This window comes from Neoarius graeffei, chromosome 15, assembly GCF_027579695.1.
Source record: "Neoarius graeffei isolate fNeoGra1 chromosome 15, fNeoGra1.pri, whole genome shotgun sequence".
Taxonomy (NCBI): domain Eukaryota; kingdom Metazoa; phylum Chordata; class Actinopteri; order Siluriformes; family Ariidae; genus Neoarius; species Neoarius graeffei.
In genome coordinates this window covers 35,258,349-35,279,596 of record NC_083583.1, presented here as the reverse complement: position 1 = coordinate 35,279,596, position 21,248 = coordinate 35,258,349, and the positions used below count along the sequence as shown (strand labels likewise).

The 21,248-nt window shown below is 40.0% G+C and overlaps 1 protein-coding gene across 3 annotated transcripts in view; it reads right to left on the bottom strand.

The window, feature by feature from the left end:
- Positions 1–16,865, bottom strand: part of cers1 (ceramide synthase 1) — a 52,584-nt gene extending 35,719 nt beyond the window's left edge. Inside the window, exons 1-2 of one of the 3 annotated variants that reach the window (XM_060941182.1) lie at positions 16,282–16,865; positions 15,897–16,148 (exon numbers count right to left, since the gene is read on the bottom strand). In XM_060941182.1, coding sequence (XP_060797165.1) covers positions 15,897–16,127 — 231 coding nt within the window. In that variant the 5' untranslated portion in view covers positions 16,128–16,148; positions 16,282–16,865. Of the gene's footprint in view, positions 1–2,408; positions 2,429–15,896 lie in introns of those variants that run through there. The other 2 variants (XM_060941181.1, XM_060941183.1) reach the window with 2 other exon arrangements.
- Positions 16,866–21,248: the final 4,383 nt, after the last annotated feature.

The following is a 21,248-nucleotide window of genomic DNA, read 5'->3' as shown; positions in this document are numbered from 1 at the left end:
GCAAGAACATGGCAAAGCTTCAATTAACATCCACACACAGGCAAAAAAAAATGACATTCCAAACTTCAACAATGAAACTAAGAGTGTGCAGTACAGTGCTGAAGCTCCTTATAGCTTAATGATGGATGGAGGAAGTGATGTCTACAGCAGCGTCTGGGAGGTTTTTCCACCATGTTCAGCTCCTGCCTCAGTAGCGAGTCTGGATCAGCCTCTTGCACCACTGCATGCACCACTGACCTGACTCTCTGAGTATCTTGTGCGGTCTCACTCATGCCTTTTCGCTTCATGTAAAGTGATATCAAAGAGTCAACAGTTTATTAAAGCAAAAGAAAATAGCATAGTCTTCTGCATCTTTAGAATTGACCAGTCTGAAATATTTTCAGAATAGGGTCAGCCTTAAAAAATTCTTTGTTGGTGGTAAGCCAGCTGGCCATTAAAAAAAAAAAGGAAAAAAATTTGTGGGTAAACATTTGTAGTAAAAGAAAAACAAAACAAAACTTTTAGGCCTGCCGAATGGCCCCTATTGTACACCGTACCCGTACTGACTGTTGCCAAAACCAATACGTGTAGCGCCTAGCGATTGGTCCATTTGACACGGTGAAAAGAAAGCCGTCGTCTCATTGGTTGTTCAGCATGTTTGCTAAAATGGCGTCCAGTGACCATGCCGACTGCAAGTTGTTTTTAATATCTATAGCAGTAAATAATGACACTACAGTACACAATAAAATGGTGCGCGTTGATTGTTCTAAAACTTTCAAAAAGTGTGTTCACAGAAAACGTAGACAAATATCAAATATCGGATATCTGTATAGACGAGGATGCTGATCTAAGTCACGTACATGTTTTCGTTCGTACACATAGTACAAGGGGGAACGCGAAGCCTGCTGCCGGTGCTGATGAACTTGAGATTGACTTGACTTCTTAAGTTTCACATTTTAATCTGTAGCTTAAATACAATAACTGCTTCAGTATTAAGGCCAATTTATGCTGACAACCCAGTCCTCGCAGATGGCGTCGCAGATGGCGTCTGCGAAGCCCCCCCCTCTCGCAGACGCTCTGCGCACACCTCCCAAAAATTGTGACCACCGCAGACAGCCTCGCAGACAGCGTCGCAGACAAGAGGGCTCTGATTGGTCCACTCTACATCCGCTGTACACGCACTTCCGCTTCCCTACTTTCCCGGTTTGTTTTGTTTTCACGACCGCCATTTTTAAAAACACGAGCGAAGGTGGAGCAGCACGAAGAGCGGTTGATCGAGGAAGTGAGGAAGTACGTACATCTATACGACTCCAGTTCTAGTCATTATAAGTAACCGGAGGATAAACACTCCACTAACCACACCCACCAACTACTCCTAGCGATTTCGCGACTTCGCGCCCCCTTGCGTTGTGGCGGTGAATAACATCGCGCACGCCTATTACTCCCCGCTCAACGATAAATTACAACTGTCTGCGAAAAGCTATCTGCGAAAGCCTTGTCGCAAGAGCATGCAGAGGCCCTTACTTTTTGCAGATATTACAATGTTATAAGTTTGTGACATTTGATACTTTATAAAGTTATATATTTCTGTGTCAGACATTGATTTTTTTCTGGCCCCATGTAGTGCTTGAAAGATTGTTAAAGTTGTTTGGTGCAGCTCTATAGTTCCTGACATTATATTAAATGGAGGGTTTGATTTAGATATCGAACTTTGTGTTGTGTGTCATATGTTAGTGACATTTTGATAATTAACATAAAGTTATGAACTTGTTCTGTCAGATATAAAATTTTTCTAAAGCATTATCAGATTATTTGCATGCCAAATAAAATTATTTGCTGTAAAATGGATTACACTGTTACAAGGCGTGTAATGTATGTAATGTGTGGGGTTTTATATAGCCTGTCTGAAAAAATTTTCTCCGCAAATGCCGGGTGATCTTGAACGGGCAAAAAATTTCCTCTGGAAATACCAGGTGATCTTGAAGGGGCAAATTTTTTTTTTTTGCTGCCTACCCACTGGAATTTTTCATACCAAGTTACCACCAACAAAGAATTCATTAAGGCTGGCCTAATCGAGTACATTTTGCTGCTTGCTTTACCGTCTGCCTTGCTGTTTTTGCCACATCCCCACAGTGGCAATTAGTGAATGTAATATAGTTTATGCAACCTTTAGTCAGTGCAAAACTGATTTTACTAGTTCAGTTGGTAAATACTTTAGTGACCCTTTTGCAGTGGGTATATATGGCAACTGTCAAATTCAGGCACTGACCTTAGCACAGACACCACAGCTGGTAGAAACACCTCAAGTGAATCCAAAGTCCAGAACTTCAAGTCATAAGGCCTTAGCATGCTTCATGCTGAAACAACCTTTGGCTGGCTTTCATGAACAATATGACAGAGCATGGACATCGTAAGGAGGCATTACTCACCATGTCGTACATATGGAAGCTGGGCAGACTCTGTGGATGAACACGTTACGCAAACAAGCCTGTGATTGATCATTACAAATAAGGCATGTTTGAGCTTAGTCATTCCAAGCATCAAGTGCTTCACTAGCATGCTAAACTCGCCATCCTCAACCTTTGGTTCATTTAAATGGTATCCTGCATCTTATTTCTCTTTTCCTAAGCAATTATTTCTCCTCCTAGTGTTCTCTCATTTGTTTATGTACTTCATGTGCATGTATAACTCCTGCGTTGCCGTAATTTATGCTGCCAACACTTTGCAGTGAGCAATCTTCTTCCTGCAGTCATGGAAATCATCATGAAATTTTAATAGCTCCATCTGCAGTACTGAAGAACCCAATGGCCAAAACAAAACTGTACGAAACAAGTGGTTTCATGTAACTCTCACAGGCGTAATCTCCATTGGCTGTATGCTGAGATGACACATGTAGCACAACTGGTTGTCAGGAACCTAAAACTAGTTGCTCTACTTCCTCTCTGTCAAAATGACATTTCCTCTGAGAAACATACAGTTTCCACAGCAACCAAGGCAGCCTCAACATGACATTTCTTTCAGCCTTTGTGTTTATTCCTCAGAGAGGACATTAACAATCAGAATGCACTGTTATGTAATACAGTTTATTTTGTCTCAAGTCATCTTAATCAAGCACACTGTATACAGACATGTCCTTTTAAAGAGTTGAGCCAAAAGACCAGGCCACTGCAAAACATCAACAACAATCTGTTTGCCGGAAATGTTTCCTGTGAATAAATGAGCCCTGATGATTCGAGGGCCACTTAGTTTAAACAGCAGGAAAAAGAGAAAGTGATAAAGATCTAACCAGGGTTCTGCAGAAAATCTGAAGTAGCCAGCTAAAAAAAAAAAAAAAAGTAGTAGGTGGCTCTGGAATTTGCAGCAGCAAAGCCGCTGCGGTGCACCAAAGGCGCACTAATGCTAGGGGGGTCTAGGGGCATGCCCCCCCAGAAAATGTAGAAATTTACATGCCTTCTGGTGCATTCTCAGCTAATAAATTACTACCCATTTCGCTGTAAACTACTTGCAAAATATGTATGAAATTTCGTTCCAGATGTATGTGCACTTGGCTTTCTCAGCTACCCTCTGTAGTATGCTGCCTGGCTCTGTAACATAACTACATATGCTATGGTGTGGTCACGTGGTCTGGCTCAGCCAATCAGAGCGTGAGACTCGATCAACAAATATGGCGTCGCTTCTGGTCATGCTAGACCCGAGTCAAAGACAATTTTGTGGTGGAATAATTGGATTTGCAGCAAATTATGGGCAGGGGAGACAATATAAAAATCACTTGAACATCGAAAGGCAAGTTTTTATTTATTTATTTTTTCTCTGGGATTGAGTAGCCGGCGCAGACCATCTGTGTAGATGGAGAAAACCGCCGATCGTCGGCACTTTTGGACATCTCTGTCTAACACTTCCCAGTCCTACCCTAAGTATCAAAGGACCGCAGCAAGATAAAATGCACAAATCCTGACATTAACTGACCTGTCTGTAAGGCGACTTCTGGTGATTTATACCAACAGCATCCATCAAATGCCAATGTTCACCATTAAACACCAACGCCCTCCAGCAAAAACAATATTCATCAAATAACGGTACTCTCCATCAAAGAGTAACTGTTCTCCAACAGCAAACATCATCCATGAAACATCAAAACTTTTCAATAAAAAAAACCTCCAGCAAACACCAATACTCTCCAAATGCTGATGTTCTCAATCTAATGCTCTTCATCAAACACTAATTCCCTCTAACAAAGAGTGATACACTCCAACCAGCACTGTTGCTTTTCATCAAACCCCAAGACTTTTCCAACAAAACTTACACTCTCCATCAAACACCAAAATATTCTCCAAAAACACACCAACACACTCCATTAAACACTGATGCTCTCCAACCAACACCAACACTCTCCAGCCAACATGAACATACCATGCCCAACACTGATGCTCTCTTCAACCAACAGTCCCATCTCCAGCAAACATCACTGTCCAACCTACACCAACATTCTCCAGAAAACACCAGCAAAACCTAAAGCTAATCCCTTCTATGATGGTACTTTGAGAAACTGGTCATGAGTTGTGTTGGTTAAATGTTTAAATGGAAGAATAGCGTTGGGTTTCAGAAACTGATATTTACAAGCAACACACCATTATTTCTCTATCACAAAAAAGGGACTCAAACACATCTGCCAAGTGAGCACATGGAGTTTGTATCTGAATCAATCATTACACCTGTTAGTAAGTGGAGGCAATCTGGCAAAGCCTTCTTTGTTTCATTGTTTGTCATGAGTAATACACAGACAGTGCAACATGAGCTGATGGTTTTGTGAACAGCCCAATAATTGCTCCAGGTTTCTACCCCAGGTAATGTAAATTAAAACCAAAACTAAGTGCAGAGGATTGAAGTTTACCTTCCTTTTGATTGATTTGTTTCGTCACTTACCATGCTTAATCACTTCCCTGTGGTCACTCGGGGTGTTAATCTAAAATTATCTCGGTTTCACTGTACTAAATTAATCATTTGGAAAAACACACAAGTTGGTGGTGAAAATTAAAGCCATTTATCACCACATGTTTTGTACAAAAGTTTCGTTTTATCATATACAACCCCGATTCCAAAAAAGTTGGGACAAAGTACAAATTGTAAATAAAAACGAAATGCAATAATTTACAAATCTCAAAAACTGATATTGTATTCAAAATAGAACATAGACAACATATCAAATGTCGAAAGTGAGACATTTTGAAATTTCATGCCAAATATTGGCTCATTTGAAATTTCATGACAGCAACACATCTCAAAAAAGTTGGGACAGGGGCAATAAGAGGCTGGAAAAGTTAAAGGTACAAAAAAGGAACAGCTGGAGGACCAAATTGCAACTCATTAGGTCAATTGGCAATAGGTCATTAACATGACTGGGTATAAAAAGGGCATCTTGGAGTGGCAGCGGCTCTCAGAAGTAAAGATGGGAAGAGGATCACCAATCCCCCTAATTCTGCACCGACAAATAGTGGAGCAATATCAGAAAGGAGTTCGACAGTGTAAAATTGCAAAGAGTTTGAACATATCATCATCTACAGTGCATAATATCATCAAAAGATTTAGAGAATCTGGAAGAATCTCTGTGCGTAAGGGTCAAGGCCGGAAAACCATACTGGGTACCCGTGATCTTCGGGCCCTTAGACGGCATTGCATCACATACAGGCATGCTTCTGTATTGGAAATCACAAAATGGGCTCAGGAATATTTCCAGAGAACATTATCTGTGAACACAATTCACCGTGCCATCCGCCGTTGCCAGCTAAAACTCTATAGTTCAAAGAAGAAGCCGTATCTAAACATGATCCAGAAGCGCAGACGTCTTCTCTGGGCCAAGGCTCATTTAAAATGGACTGTGGCAAAGTGGAAAACTGTTCTGTAATCAGACGAATCAAAATTTGAAGTTCTTTATGGAAATGAGGGACACCATGTCATTCGGACTAAAGAGGAGAAGGACGACCCAAGTTGTTATCAGTGCTCAGTTCAGAAGCCTGCATCTCTGATGGTATGGGGTTGCATTAGTGCGTGTGACATGGGCAGCTTACACATCTGGAAAGACACCATCAATGCTGAAAGGTATATCCAGGTTCTAGAGCAACATATGCTCCCATCCAGACGACGTCTCTTTCAGGGAGACATGACAATGCCAAACCACATACTGCATCAATTACAGCATCATGGCTGCGTAGAAGAAGGGTCTGGGTACTAAACTGGCCAGCCTGCAGTCCAGATCTTTCACATTTGGCGCATCATAAAACGGAAGATACGACAAAAAAAGACCTAAGACAGCTGAGCAACTAGAATCCTGCATTAGACAAGAATGGGTTAACATTCCTATCCGTAAACTTGAGCAACCTGTCTCCTCAGTCCCCAGACGTTTACAGACTGTTGTAAAGAGAAAAGGGGATGTCTCACAGTGGTAAACATGGCCTTGTCCCAACTTTTTTGAGATGTGTTGCTGTCATGAAAATTAAAATCACCTAATTTTTCTCTTTAAATGATACATTTTCTCAGTTTAAACATTTGATATGTCATCTATGTTCTATTCTGAATAAAATATGGAATTTTGAAACTTCCACATCATTGCATTCCATTTTTATTTACAATTTGTACTTTGTCCCAACTTTTTTGGAATCGGGGTTGTATAACAAAACCAAAAAGAAACAAAAAGCTCAACCCCCTTTCGTTTCTAGATTAGAACTCCAGACATATGTCTGTTGTAATTATGACTGAGTTACACAGGATCTCTGTATAACTCACAGAGATGGGCGTCTCTCAATGATATACACATGCTCATCACACTATAAATAGTCACAGTACACAACCTCATTACAGATACTCCATTATTATGAGCGCTTGATGTGGAGGAGCGTCCATGCAAGTTGTGCTTGATCATTAATAGGTTACATGACCATAACCTGTACCAGGAAATCATCAGAAGGATCGCTTTTCTGAAATGTTGTTTTAAATGTCATCTGTATTGCACTGTTCCAACTTTTGAACTCGATAATGAAAAGAGTTTACTGGGGTGTCTCTACCCTGAAGAAAAAGTGCAAAAGTGCAAAACCTCTTTCTACTGATCAGGTTCATACAACATACAAACTAGTGTTGCTCTGATTGATGGAAGTAATGAAAGCCGGACAGTTTTCCTCTCAGCCAATGATAAGTTGGCATTGTGAGCAGTCAAACTTAGGACATTTGAGAGCCACAAACTCTTTTTCCCCCAGGTTTATCATTAAATTTGGAAAGAATAATACACTTTAGAAAGTACACAACTAACAAACATGCCTAAAAGAACAGACAATTTCTATATAAATTCCTCAAGCGCCAATGAAAACATAATCAAACCAAGTGTCGCCAGGCAAAACAAACCTCGCCCGGTAGCACTTATGATGAATATGAAAGAAGATATCATGAAAAAACAAATTTTGAACTTTTTGGTGACCTTGACCTTGTGTGTATGAACATACTTGGCCAATAAACATGGCTCTGATTCTGATTCTCTGCTGCTCTCAGCCAATCAGAACACCCTGTACTGCTTACTGCTCTCAGCCAATCAGAACACACTGTACTGCTCTCAGCCAATCAGAACACACCGTACTGCTCTCACACCATACTGTGCGATTGTTACACTCTTACATTCTTATAGCACGATGACATAGTGGCTACTGCCTTTATATGAAGCAGTAGCCACAAAAACCTTGACCTTGACCGGATGACCCCCCAAATTTTGGAGGTTCTATTTGAGACCAATGCCCATCTATCCTGAAAGTTTCATGAAGACTGGTATAGCTGTTTTCCCATAACATCATTATGAAAGAAAGAAAGAAAGAAAGAAAGAAAGAAAGAAAGAAAGAAAGAAAGAAAGAAAGAAAGAAAGAAAGAAAGAAAGAAAGACGACTGAAAACAATACCTCGCCCCCTGGTGGACTCCGTCCCGGGCGAGGTAACAAGTTTCAAGGGCAAAGTCAACAGTGCTCGTTTTAAAGCCGAGTTTGCCGTGTTTTGTGACACAGTGCAGGAATGACCAAGCCAGTGCTTTAAAGGTCCACTATGTAGGGTTCAACCAACTGAATGCCCCTCCCTTACTCCTCAAGTCAAGTCAAGTTTATTTGTATAGCGCTTTTAACAATAAACATTGTCGCAAAGCAGCTTTACAGAATTTGAACGACTTAAAACATGAGCTAATTTTATTCCTAATCTATCCCCAATGAGCAAGCCTGTGGCGATGGTGGCAAGGAAAAACTCCCTCAGACGACATGAGGAAGAAACCTCGAGAGGAACCAGAAGTTACTCCTCACTTTCCAAGTGCGTATTAGAATGTATGGTGGCCATCACTTGCCCGTAGTGTACTTCCAACACTTACATTCACTCTCCCTTGCTTTTTCTCATGCTAAATAATAAACATGAGGCTCTAGTTTTCAAAATTTGGGTTCTCAAACTTGTTAGCCAGGACCAACAAACACTCATTCCTCTTCTTTCTTCTTTGTCATCCTTCCTTTCATTTTCTTCATCATCCTTCTCTTCTTCTTCGTCATCCTTCCTTTCTTCTTCGTCATCCTTCTTCTTTGTCATCCTTCTCTTCTTCTTTCTGGTGCTTCCTCCCAGATTTACATTGCCACTTGTAAAAAAGGTGCAACATGGTGCCTCCATGGAAGCGGACCTGCGCCTTATGTACAACCCCGATTCCAAAAAAGTTGGGACAAACTACAAATTGTAAATAAAAACGAAATGCAATAATTTACAAATCTCAAAAATTGGTATTGTATTCACAATAGAACATAGACAACATATCAAATTTCAAAAGTGAGACATTTTGAAATTTCATGCCAAATATTGGCTCATTTGAAATTTCATGACAGCAACACATCTCAAAAAAGTTGGGACAGGGGCAATAAGAGGCTGGAAAAGTTAAAGGTACAAAAAAGGAACAGCTGGAGGACCAAATTGCAACTCATTAGGTCAATTGCAATAGGTCATTAACATGACTGGGTATAAAAAGAGCATCTTGGAGTGGCAGCGGCTCTCAGAAGTAAAGATGGGAAGAGGATCACCAATCCCCCTAATTCTGCACCGACAAATAGTGGAGCAATATCAGAAAGGAGTTCGACAGTGTAAAATTGCAAAGAGTTTGAACAGATCATCATCTACAGTGCATAATATCATCAAAAGATTCAGAGAATCTGGAAGAATCTCTGTGCGTAAGGGTCAAGGCCGGAAAACCATACTGGGTGCCCGTGATCTTCGGGCCCTTAGACGGCACTGCATCACATACAGGCATGCTTCTGTATTGGAAATCACAAAATGGGCTCAGGAATATTTCCAGAGAACATTATCTGTGAACACAATTCACCGTGCCATCCGCCGTTGCCAGCTAAAACTCTATAGTTCAAAGAAGAAGCCGTATCTAAACATGATCCAGAAGCGCAGACGTCTTCTCTGGGCCAAGGCTCATTTAAAATGGACTGTGGTAAAGTGGAAAACTGTTCTGTGGTCAGACGAATCAAAATTTGAACTTCTTTATGGAAATCAGGGACGCCGTGTCATTCGGACTAAAGAGGAGAAGGACGACCCAAGTTGTTATCAGTGCTCAGTTCAGAAGCCTGCATCTCTGATGGTATGGGGTTGCATTAGTGCGTGTGGCATGGGCAGCTTACACATCTGGAAAGACACCATCAATGCTGAAAGGTATATCCAGGTTCTAGAGCAACATATGCTCCCATCCAGATGACGTCTCTTTCAGGGAAGACCTTGCATTTTCCAACATGACAATGCCAAACCACATACTGCATCAATTACAGCATCATGGCTGCGTAGAAGAAGGGTCCGGGTACTGAACTGGCCAGCCTGCAGTCCAGATCTTTCACCCATAGAAAACATCTGGCGCATCATAAAAACGGAAGATACGACAAAAAAGACCTAAGACAGTTGAGCAACTAGAATCCTACATTAGACAAGAATGGGTTAACATTCCTATCCCTAAACTTGAGCAACTTGTCTCCTCAGTCCCCAGACGTTTACAGACTGTTGTAAAGAGAAAAGGGGATGTCTCACAGTGGTAAACATGGCCTTGTCCCAACTTTGAGATGTGTTGTTGTCATCATGAAATTTAAAATCACCTAATTTTTCTCTTTAAATGATAAATTTTCTCAGTTTAAACATTTGATATGTCATCTATGTTCTATTCTGAATAAAATATGGAATTTTGAAACTTCTACATCATTGCATTCCGTTTTTATTTACAATTTGTACTTTGTCCCAACTTTTTTGGAATCGGGGTTATAGATATAAAGGGCTCATTCTAAGCTTAAGAAAACAAAACAATTCATAGTTACAGGTAATTATACACTAATGAAAACTTACATGTGAATACTATATTCCAGTTCTGCTAATAGATCCCCGAAATCCTACACTGTGCACCTTTAAGGCTGCTGTAGTCACATTCACATTACACACTGTCACAGAATAAAATGCTGGATCTAGATTTGAAAAAATGCAAAATTTTTTATACCATATCAGAATTTCAGGCAGGCAGTGGCACAGAGGTAACCAACAGATGCAGAGTATCAGATTCCACAATTGCGATTTTCCGACTTGTGCCCATCATGGAAAAGCCATGCAAATAGACAGGTGCTAGTTTATAAGCAGTAAGGATTTTGCATTTTGCTGAAGGAACCACAGGTAAGATTAAACCACCATCTACTAATGACAACTCATACAGGAAAATACACAATACACAATCTGGGCTTGAGTGGACAATCACACGAAAGGCAAAAGGTTACTACAAGTCATCTCCCATTTTCAATTTCTGTAAATGCAATTCTGCAAACAAGGATTAAACTGCCAAAAACATTAAAGGTTTTTCAATATTTTACTTTCAAATGACTGGAAACGAGGTCAGCACTGCCACTTCACAGTAAGCAGGTTCTGGGTTCAAATCTGCCAGTAAACCCGGGGCCTTTCTGTTTGGAGTTTGCATGTTGTCCTCATGCCTGCATGGGTTTCCTCCGGTGCTCCAGTTTTTTCTCCACAAGACATGCAGATTAGGTGAACTGGCTACACTACACTGCCCATAAGTGTGAATATGATTATGAATTGCTGTCTGTGTTAGCCTCTGTGATAAACTACCTGTACAGGGTGTACCCACCTCTCGCATAATATCAGCTGGGATTGGCTCCAGCTCACCAACGACCCACAATGGATAAGCAGTATAGAAAATGAATGAATTAATTAATGGTTCTCAAGTTTCAAAAGCAAATCTAGTCTAGTATGAAAACAAGATACATCACAAAATACAATCAGTAAACCACATCTTAGGGTATCTGTGTAGCAGTCCACCTATTTGAGGACAACAGATCAATACAAATGTACAACTGCGTGATCTGCGGTGGACTTTCACACTAAATGACACAGGTTACTACAGGTCATCTCATGTTTTATGTTTGGTAATCTCGGGGCACCTTTTTTAATACATTCAAAGAGGGAACTAAGCATTTAGCTAGCATGGTCTGCTTTAGAAACACTTTCCCCCAAATTCAGAAGTGAAAGAAGATAGCAGACGCATCAACAACCTTTTCAGCCAGTCACTTGAATTCCATCACCGTCATCCCACAGCCAGACGGACAAATATTTTTTACACTAACAAATTCAATGCAAATTCCATGCCGTGTTCCAATAGCAGTAAAACAGAGGGTTATCAGTCAAACCAAGCAACGATGTTTGGCCATCTGTCGAATATCTAGGGAGTAGGAACTATAAATATGCTTTTATCAGAAAATAAGGAATGGTTGGTGTGATAAAGAAGTTACTGTTAGCACCCCAAAAGTGATTATTTTCCAATAATAGCATGTCCTGAAGTATTTCATTTCTCTTCCACCACTGTGATTGGCCAACAATTACAATTTTATTTATTAAACAATGGCATGTACTTTTTATCCATTTATAGTTACAGTTAGCTTTTATTAGTATAATAAGATGTTCTTATCCAGAGCAACGTACAACATACCCAGAATAGCCTGGGGAGCAGTTGGGGCTTAGATACCTTGCTCAATGACACTTCAGCCACTGCTGCTGGTCCAAGGAATCAAACTGGCAACCTTTTGGTCCCAAAACTGCTTCTCAAACCATTAGGCCATGGCTTCCCTGAACATTACAAAGTACTAACATTAGACATTCCTTCCATAAATGTGAAGTAAACACATTTCTCCTTATATAAAACGTCACCATATCAGCATGTTGATCACGTTTTTTTAAAAATCTCTTTCTGTGGCATGCGCACCGTATGAATGATAAAATATTAGAATAAGCACATTAATATAAATCTGTGGTTTGCAGCTGCACTGTTGTCAGAGGTGCTGTTATAAAAAAAAAAACTGTTCAACACCTTCTAACCAATCAGACATGAGAATGTTCTCATGTGCCATTATTGCTGAAATTATGTAGCTCAGCGTGTTATTTAAAAACAATCTGGCTCCATGAAACAGTCCAGAGAATACAAATCCTTGCATTAGGGTTCAAATCAAGTGTCCATCAAGATCCACAAAACTTTTTTTACCCACTTAAATGCTTCATGTTTACATGAGCAGCTAGGAGCCACCAGATTATGACATTTGCACGTTCCTTAGTTGCCCTTTGTGTCCCCAGACTCATGACACAATGACAAAACAGCAGTGATCTAAAGGCCACCAATCTGGATGGATTTGTTGGGGCAATATACACAAACCTTTAACACCTGAGTCACCAAAACTGATTTTAGCTTCCCGAGCACTGGATAAACCCAGAGCAAGATAGGGGCATATGCCAAGAATTGATTATACACAATAAACTGCAATGTTCAATACATGGACTCTCGAAATTACAGTCATTACTCATGTGTTCCAATTGGAAGGAAGGTGCTTCAGCTGAATGAACACTGCACAACTTTCAAAACCTCAGAATCGCAGCCCTCCCCACACTATACAACGCTTATTTGGTAGAGGTAGTGGTGTGCACACTACACAGGTGCTTGTAGGTGAGGTGCACATACTATAAAATCACAGACGAGTGTGTCCAATCCCCAAATCCCACTTTCTCTAAATACATTTTAAAAAATAAAATAATAATAATAATAATAATGATAATGATGATGAACACCAGAGCTACATATAAAGTGACTTCCCTTTTTCTTATAGAAGTGACTTCCCTATTTCTTATAGAAGTGTTATTATTGTGCTATACTTTTTCCTTACCCTCCAACACAAACAGATGGACGATAAACTGGATTCAGAGATCTGCTACGAATGAGCGCAGATGAATTTGATTCCTTGCCACAGCACTTGCAGTATGTTTTCTATGTCCAGTGTCTGTTGTTTTCCATCTGTTTTTTTTTTGTTTGTTTGTTTTTACCCTCCTGGGTTTTTTTTTTGCTTGTCTGTGTTTTTTTTAATCTTTGTCAGTCTATGCTGTTTTATACTTTCATTTTTTTGTCCATTTTTATCTATTTTGAATCCGTCTCTTTTTGTCTGACCTTTTTGTTTTCTTTTTTTATAATTTTTTTTTGCATTTATATCTTGATTTTTGTGTGTTTGTTTTTTGTAATTATGAAGTAGCCTGGGCGGCACGGTGGTGTAGTGGTTAGCACTGTTGCCTCACAGCAAGGTCCTCGGTTTGAGCCCAGCGGCCGGCGAGGGCCTTTCTGTGTGGAGTTTGCATGTTCTCCCGTGTCTGCATGGGTTTCCTCCAGGTGCTCCGGTTTCCCCCACAGTCCAAAGACATGCAGGTTAGGTTAACTGGTGACTCTAAATTGACCGTAGGTGTGAATGTGAGTGTGAATGGTTGTTTGTGTCTATGTGTCAGCCCTGCGATGATCTGGCGACTTGTCCAGGGTGTACCCCGCCTCTCGCCCATAGTCAGCTGGGATAGGCTCCAGCTTGCCAGCGACCCTGCACAGGATAAGCAGCTACAGATAATGGATGGATGGATGGATGGATGGATGAAGTAGCCTGAAGTATGAGAAAAATGCTCAATAAACAAAACATTATTATTATTATTATTATTATGTACTTCGCACATAGAATATCGGTTGAATTTTTAAATTGCCATTTTCACTTTGTTATCAGACAACAGGTGTAAGATTATCAGACTTCAACGACAATAAAAAAATATGTAATACCCAAGCAAACACACAGCAGCCTCTGCCTTTTTAATACAGTACCATTCCAAATATAGTCAACATTGGCAAACTATTAGACAAAGCAGTTAAATAATTCTGGTATTAATGAACATTATAGCATCTATAAAGTACACACACAAATCTATACAATCATAGCAATATAGATGACTGTAAAATGGTTTGTGTTGTCTGTATTATCTTCCTAAGATGATGATTACAACAAAAGACAAAACATCATAACTGCTGACTTATGAGCAACCACTGAGACACTGGTCAAAGTGCCCAGATAACTTGTTAAATTGAGAAGCCTTGAACTACCCCCCCCCAAAAAAAAAAAAAAAACACAAACACACACACACAACCACATACACACTCACTATCTGCAACACAATCTCATGTATCAAAGCTCACTCTCTCCAGCTTGGGTGCTGTTTAATAAAGATGCAGTGCTAGACATCCGGCTAGCATTACTGAACCCTTTCAAATATTTAGTGAGAAAGTGAACACGCACGTATGGAGTGCAAAATGAAGGACGCAGATGCATGTCATGGTCGAATGAAAAGGGCTGATATACTGCCACATCCTCCCATGATGCTCTCTGCCTGCAGGTCTACACAGTTAGCGAAGCAGTGCTCTATGTTCAGGAAGTTCTGCTGCATGTGCACTTGTGCATATCATCTTGCATGTCCTGAGACTAATTAAGCAGAATAACTGCCTAAACTTTAGTCACAGTTTACAATGCAATCACAAAATAAACAGCAAATGTTTCCCAAGTTGGACCAGTGCAACAGACAGTTCTGTGTATTGTGATTGTGATAAAAGACAAAACTTTTGCTCCATGAGAACAACATAAGCAATGCTGCCAAAAACAAAACAATCATGATGTCATGGATGTCTACAAAATAGCTCATAATATGGAACAAAAGAAAAAACTCCCAATGTTTGAACATTGTGCACAACAGCATTTAATCCCTTATATAAAAAATGGAAAGAATATGACACATAGATATAGTGACTGCCGAGAGGAGACCGTCTACCAAAGCTCAGTGACCATGAGAAGAGGAGATTAGTCAGAGAAGCAATTCTACGTAATTCCAAGAGCCAAACCAAGAGTAACTCTGAACATGATGCTACCACCATCGTGCTTCACATCCTTTCCAATAATTTTGATGATTGCACTGTCAATTTTAAAAACCACTATGAAAATGAAAAACATAAAACATGCAGCATACTCTTATTTAAATATGGCCTTCAGAAGAGCCATATTTTTTCAGAAAAATCTCCTAAATTATCAAAATTATTCAGTTCTGGAAAGGAGCGTGTTTAAACTTCATATTTACAGAACAATTATTATTTCTTGATTAATTAAAAATGTTTTATTATGATTTTATTCATTCCCTATATCTCGAATTGCATGTGTCACTAAAAATTTGTTTTCTTTTCTTTTACTGTAGTCATATTCATTTATCTGTTGATTTTACAATGTTCACTTCATGTTTTAAATCATATAAATCTGACTTGAACTGACAACCTGGGTACGGGCGATATTTTGACATATCCACAATAATAATTATAAGAATCAGTAATGCAAGGGATATACTGTATAAGACATATACAACATACGAGTAAAATTCGCATTGCGGCATTATAGATTTGCTCACTTCTGTTAATTCATTTCATTACATTTATTAATAATTATGCATTGGATATCAGGCACACTGACAAAACCTGACCATGCAATAACATACCACAAACAGATGACAAGTCAGTGCCCATCTCAGACTGGTCCACATCACCACGCAGAGGAAGAAGAGAATGATTTCTGTAGGTGTGAGGTATGCATGGTCCAGCAGGGTCTGTACGGACAGACTGATGCCACAGTCTTGACAGTTTCTATAGGCATCCAGTATAACACTGGGGGCTGTCGACAAGAGCTGCATGTACCCCGGCATGGGCTCCTCCGCTGGCACACCTGCCATGGTCTCGAACACACCTTGAGACTTTTAGAGGTTAAATGTGGCGTTGGATGTTAATGTAAAGCCAGAAATTGAGACTTTGAGCTATTTAACATCACACTAGGCCCCCTAAATCTGTATTCCCTTGCATTTAACAGGTATATTATATTATATTCACCTTTTTTGATTTATAGAATTTGTTTTAAAAATTATACTGGTCAGAGATTCCAGTGACACAAACATCCAGGTTATAATAGTTTATAAAAGTCTGTCAGACGCTTTATGGCATCTCAACTGTGCTGAAAATAAGATTGAATAGCAAAAATACCAAATAATTATGAGAATGGACAGCAGAAAAAAACGAGTTAAGATGAAATAAAAAGTCGATGACGCTCAAATACCGCACTTGAGCTGGTTTAATGCCCCGAATACAGGGCGGATGTGCTATTTCCCGTTATATCGCCGCCCTGCCACTTCATTAGTCATCCACATCTCTGTCTGGAGCACAAATCTATAATCTGCTAATGATTTAAGATAAAATAAAAGCAGTAAAAATCCTAAATAATCCGAGGCTGTATGGGAATCCGGCTGCTGCTGATCCGCTTTCAGTCCACATTGTGTTAAAAAAAAAATACAAATAAAAATGTTGTATTTTAAAGATAACACGCTGTAAATCCACTAAACATATAGATTGCGAAAGTTGGTAAATAAATATAAACCGGCTCTCCAGCTGCTGCTGTGCGACTCTCAGCTCGCTTTAATCCAGACTTAAAGAAGCAAAGCGCGTGAGAGGACGCTGCATCGTGACGTCATGACGTCGCACTACGTTGGTTTAACTGTCTTCAGTGTCTCTCAGCCAATGAGACGGTTTTAGCTAAAGGAAACCCATGTGATTAGGATGTCGTCTTAGGCCATTAAAACTATCTGTGCAGAGTAATAAACTGTTTAATGATTTTTTAAATAGACTTATTAAACTAATAAACTCGCCATACCATATACCATATATTCCCAAATAGCTAGCTGTACTGACCCAGCCTGTTAGGTGAACTCGCTTCATCCTTATGTATTTTTGACAGTCAAACCTGTCAAAACATACCATAACATACATATATGTTATTTACCAGCTTAAGGTCAGTCCGTATCGTGAAATACCGTGACCGAGGTCTTGAAAGTACTGAGCGAGGCCCTCTGGGCCGAGGTCAGTGTTCAAGGCCGAGGTCACGGTATTTCACCATACGGACCGACCTTAAGCTGGTAAGTAATATATTTATTTTTTTCTTTACCAAATTCTAACAGAAAACGAGAGCACCCGAAAGGGAAAACCGAGCCACCATTTTGAATCCTCATTCACGGCTGTAATGCAAATGGCTTCCTCCTCGGTATACAAGTGCATTTCCATGGCAGGAAAAAAAAAAACTACATTTTGCCACCTATGTAGTCCCCTATTTATAAAAAATTGAGTCATTCAGGATTCAGCCATGTTTTTGCTCAGCGTTAGCAAGTTAGAGGTTTTTAGCTTTCTCCTGAAATGTTTTCTTTTATTTCTTCTTCCTCAGGGTAGTAAAACTCGCTTTTGCTGTGAACACTGTCATTATCGCTATCCATGCTGTAAAATTAATGCTATTTTGAATCCTCATTCACAGCTGTAATGCAAATGGCTTCCTCCTCGGTATACAAGTGCACTTCCATGGCAGGAAAAAAAAAACTACATTTTGCCGCCTATGTAGTCCCCTATTTATACAAAATTGAGTCATTCAGGATTCAGCCATGTTTTTGCTCAGCGTTAGCGAGTTAGAGGTTTTTAGCTTTCTCCTGAAATGTTTTCTTTTATTTCTTCTTCCTCAGGGTAGTAAAACTCGCTTTTGCTGTGAACACTGTCATTATCGCTATCCATGTGGAAAATTAATGCTATTTTGAATCCTCATTCACGGCTGTAATGCAAATGGCTTCCTCCTCGGTATACAAGTGCACTTCCATGGCAGGAAAAAACTACATTTTGCCGCCTATGTAGTCCCCTATTTATACAAAATTGAGTTATTCAGGATTCAGCCATGTTTTTGCTCGGCGTTAGCAAGTTAGAGGTTTTTAGCTTTCTCCTGAAATGTTTTCTTTTATTTCTTCTTCCTCAGGGTAGTAAAACTCGCTTTTGCTGTGAACACTGTCGTTATCGCTATCCATGCTGTAAAATTAATGCTATTTTGAATCCTCATTCACGGCTGTAATGCAAATGGCTTCCTCCTCGATATACAAGTGCACTTCCATGGCAGGAAAAAAATACATTTTGCCTCCTGTAGTCCCCTATTTATACAAAATTGAGTCATTCAGGATTCAGCCATGTTTTTGCTAGGCGTTAGCAACAGTTACAGGTTTTTAGCTTTCTCCTGAAATGTTTTCTTTTATTTCTTCTTTCTCAGGGTAGTAAAACTCGCTTTCGCTGTGAAGACTGTCGTTATCGCTATCCATGATGTAAAATTAATGCTATTATGCTGAGAAATCCTGGCAAAAATTTATAAGATTTTTGATAAAAATCTTATAAATAAATCTTATAAAAAAGATAAATGTTGACAAAAATTGCTACTATGTTTGTTGTTGTAGTGAACGAACGAGTCACCAGAGGTCCGTAACCGGGGTCCGTAACTGGGGTCTGTACCATAGGATACGGACCCGCTCGCCAGCCAATCAGAGCGCAGGATTTGATGGAAACTGGACCGCTAAAAAAATTAAAGTATGTTATTTTTTGACAGTCCGGTTTCCATCAAATCGTGCGCTCTGATTGGCTCATGAGCGGTCCGGAATCCTACAATCCAGACCCCGATTACAGACCTTTGGTGACTCGCTCGTTCACAACAAAAACAAACATACTTGCAATTTTTTGTCAATGTTTATTTTCGCATTTCTCAGTATAATAACATTAACATGACACACAGTTAGGTTAATATGAGATGGCCTTGGGCTGAGGTGCCCTTGAGCGAGGCACCTAACTCTGAACTGCTCCCCGGGCGCTGTTAGCAGGGGCGATTTCTCAGAGACAACAAGGGAAGCCGAGCTTCCCTTAAAATTCTCTCCCCAAACTGCGGCATCTACGATGTTGAATTCTCATTAAAACAATAACTTGCATAACATAATATATGCCCAAGATTGTATTTACGTTCATAACTATCCTGTAACTTATTTGAGTGATGTCTGACGAACTTGCAGTTTGCTACGAGAATCACCTTTGCTGCCAGGCTGTAACCAGCGTTGCCAGATACTGCTGACGTTTTCCAGCCAAAATATGTTCAAAACCCGCCAAAATGCACTTAAAACCGCCCAATCTGGCAACACTGGCTGTAACCTTTCTTATTTCAATGGGCTCTATGGCTGGCAGCCGGGTATCCATTGCAGTCTATGAGAGGGCTCTGAACAGCCAATTTTGGCTAGTTCTTATTGGTTAAAATCAACAAAATCATCACTTCCAGGGAAGCCGGGCTTCTCTGGGACTAAACGAGACAGTGGGAGGGACAAGAAGCCGGGCTGATGAAGGATTATTGGAGGTGGTGTTTGAAAGACATGAGGAGGGCGGGCTCTGTACTTCGGCGTCGGCGAGGAACACGGAAGTATGATCAGTCAGTCCCCAGCGGATGTCGAGAAAGTGTAGTCGTGTGCCAAAGTGCTGTCCGACTTTCTTTTCATATAAACGTTTCTTCTCATTGATGTCTCTGTACATTACTCTGTAAATAAATGTAAATATTACTTGTTGTGCTCCGTTAACTTTCATCCATTCTATCAGTTTGATCATTCGCGAAATCACTCGTTTATTTCATTTGTAGTTCAATCTGGTTGTAGGCTAGCTTGAGCCTTATTGGGATCTGCAGTGCTAGCTGCTAACAGAAATTGGTGAAGTCTCTGGAAAGCACAACCAGCTAGTATGACAGGGTCACAGACCATTTTCTGGAAAAGGAGTGGAGGGCAGAATTTGTGTATAAATAGTGTGCATCATGTAATGTTCATGAATCTGAAGTGTGTATATTGTTCAGTAATGTTAAGAGAATGGTGGGCTCTGTGTTATAGGTTATACCTGGGTATAATATTCAAGGTTCTGTGTGTTGCATAGCCTACCTGGTTATGAATTTCCAGACTGTGTTGCAGAAGATGTTCAAGGATGTGTTGCACAGCTGGGTGTTGTGTTAAAGACTCTGTGTTGCATATCAGGGTATGATGTTCAAGGCTCTTCGTTGAATAGCCAGTGATTTTTGGATGTTTGATATTTTTGATTAAGGATATGAGGCACTAGCCTGGCAAGCCAGACTATAACATGAAATGTACAAGCAAAAATACTTTCTGCCACTAGGTAGGGTTGTCTAGTTCACTATGCTAACGGAGCACACCTTTCTATGCTTTGATATCCGGCCTACAGGTTTTACGATGAATGCGTAAAATGGGCTTCCCCTGTTTTAAAAACCAGCAGCCGCCACTGGCTGTTAGCATGGCTGCCCACTGCTCTGGGTATGTATGTGTGCTCATTGCTTACGTGTGTGTGTTCACTGCTTCAGATGGGTTAAATGCAGAGAGGAATTTCACAAGTGTGTGATGAATAAAGTTGTGCTTTCTTTTCTTTCTTTCTTTCTTTCTTTCTTTCTTAATTTTACAGCATGAATAGCGATAAGGACAGTGTTCACAGCAAAAGCGAGTTACTACCTTGATGAAAAAAAAATCAAAGTCCTTCCCACACCATGTGTTGCTGATCTCCATAGCCCTTGGCCTCTCACATAGCTAGGGTTACAGTGGGGGGCTGATCCTCTGGTAACCACAAGAGTTTGATTCCCCACTCACATTTGTATTGGAGCATGCCTTGCCAGACAGCAGTAGGTACCATTTTTACAATGGTCTTTGGTATGAACCAACCATGAATAGAACTCACGAGCTCCCGAGGTAGACACGCTAACCACTAGGCCAATACACGGTACTACCCTGATGAAGATGAAATAAAAGAAAACATTTCAGGAGAAAGCCAAAAATGAGCTTGTAGCAGGTTTGTTTTCTAAATATGGTTTCCCTCTTGGGCGCTCTCATTTTCTGTTAGAATTTGGTTTAAAAAAAAATATATATATATATATATATATATATATATATATATATATATATCATCTCATTATCTCTAGCCGC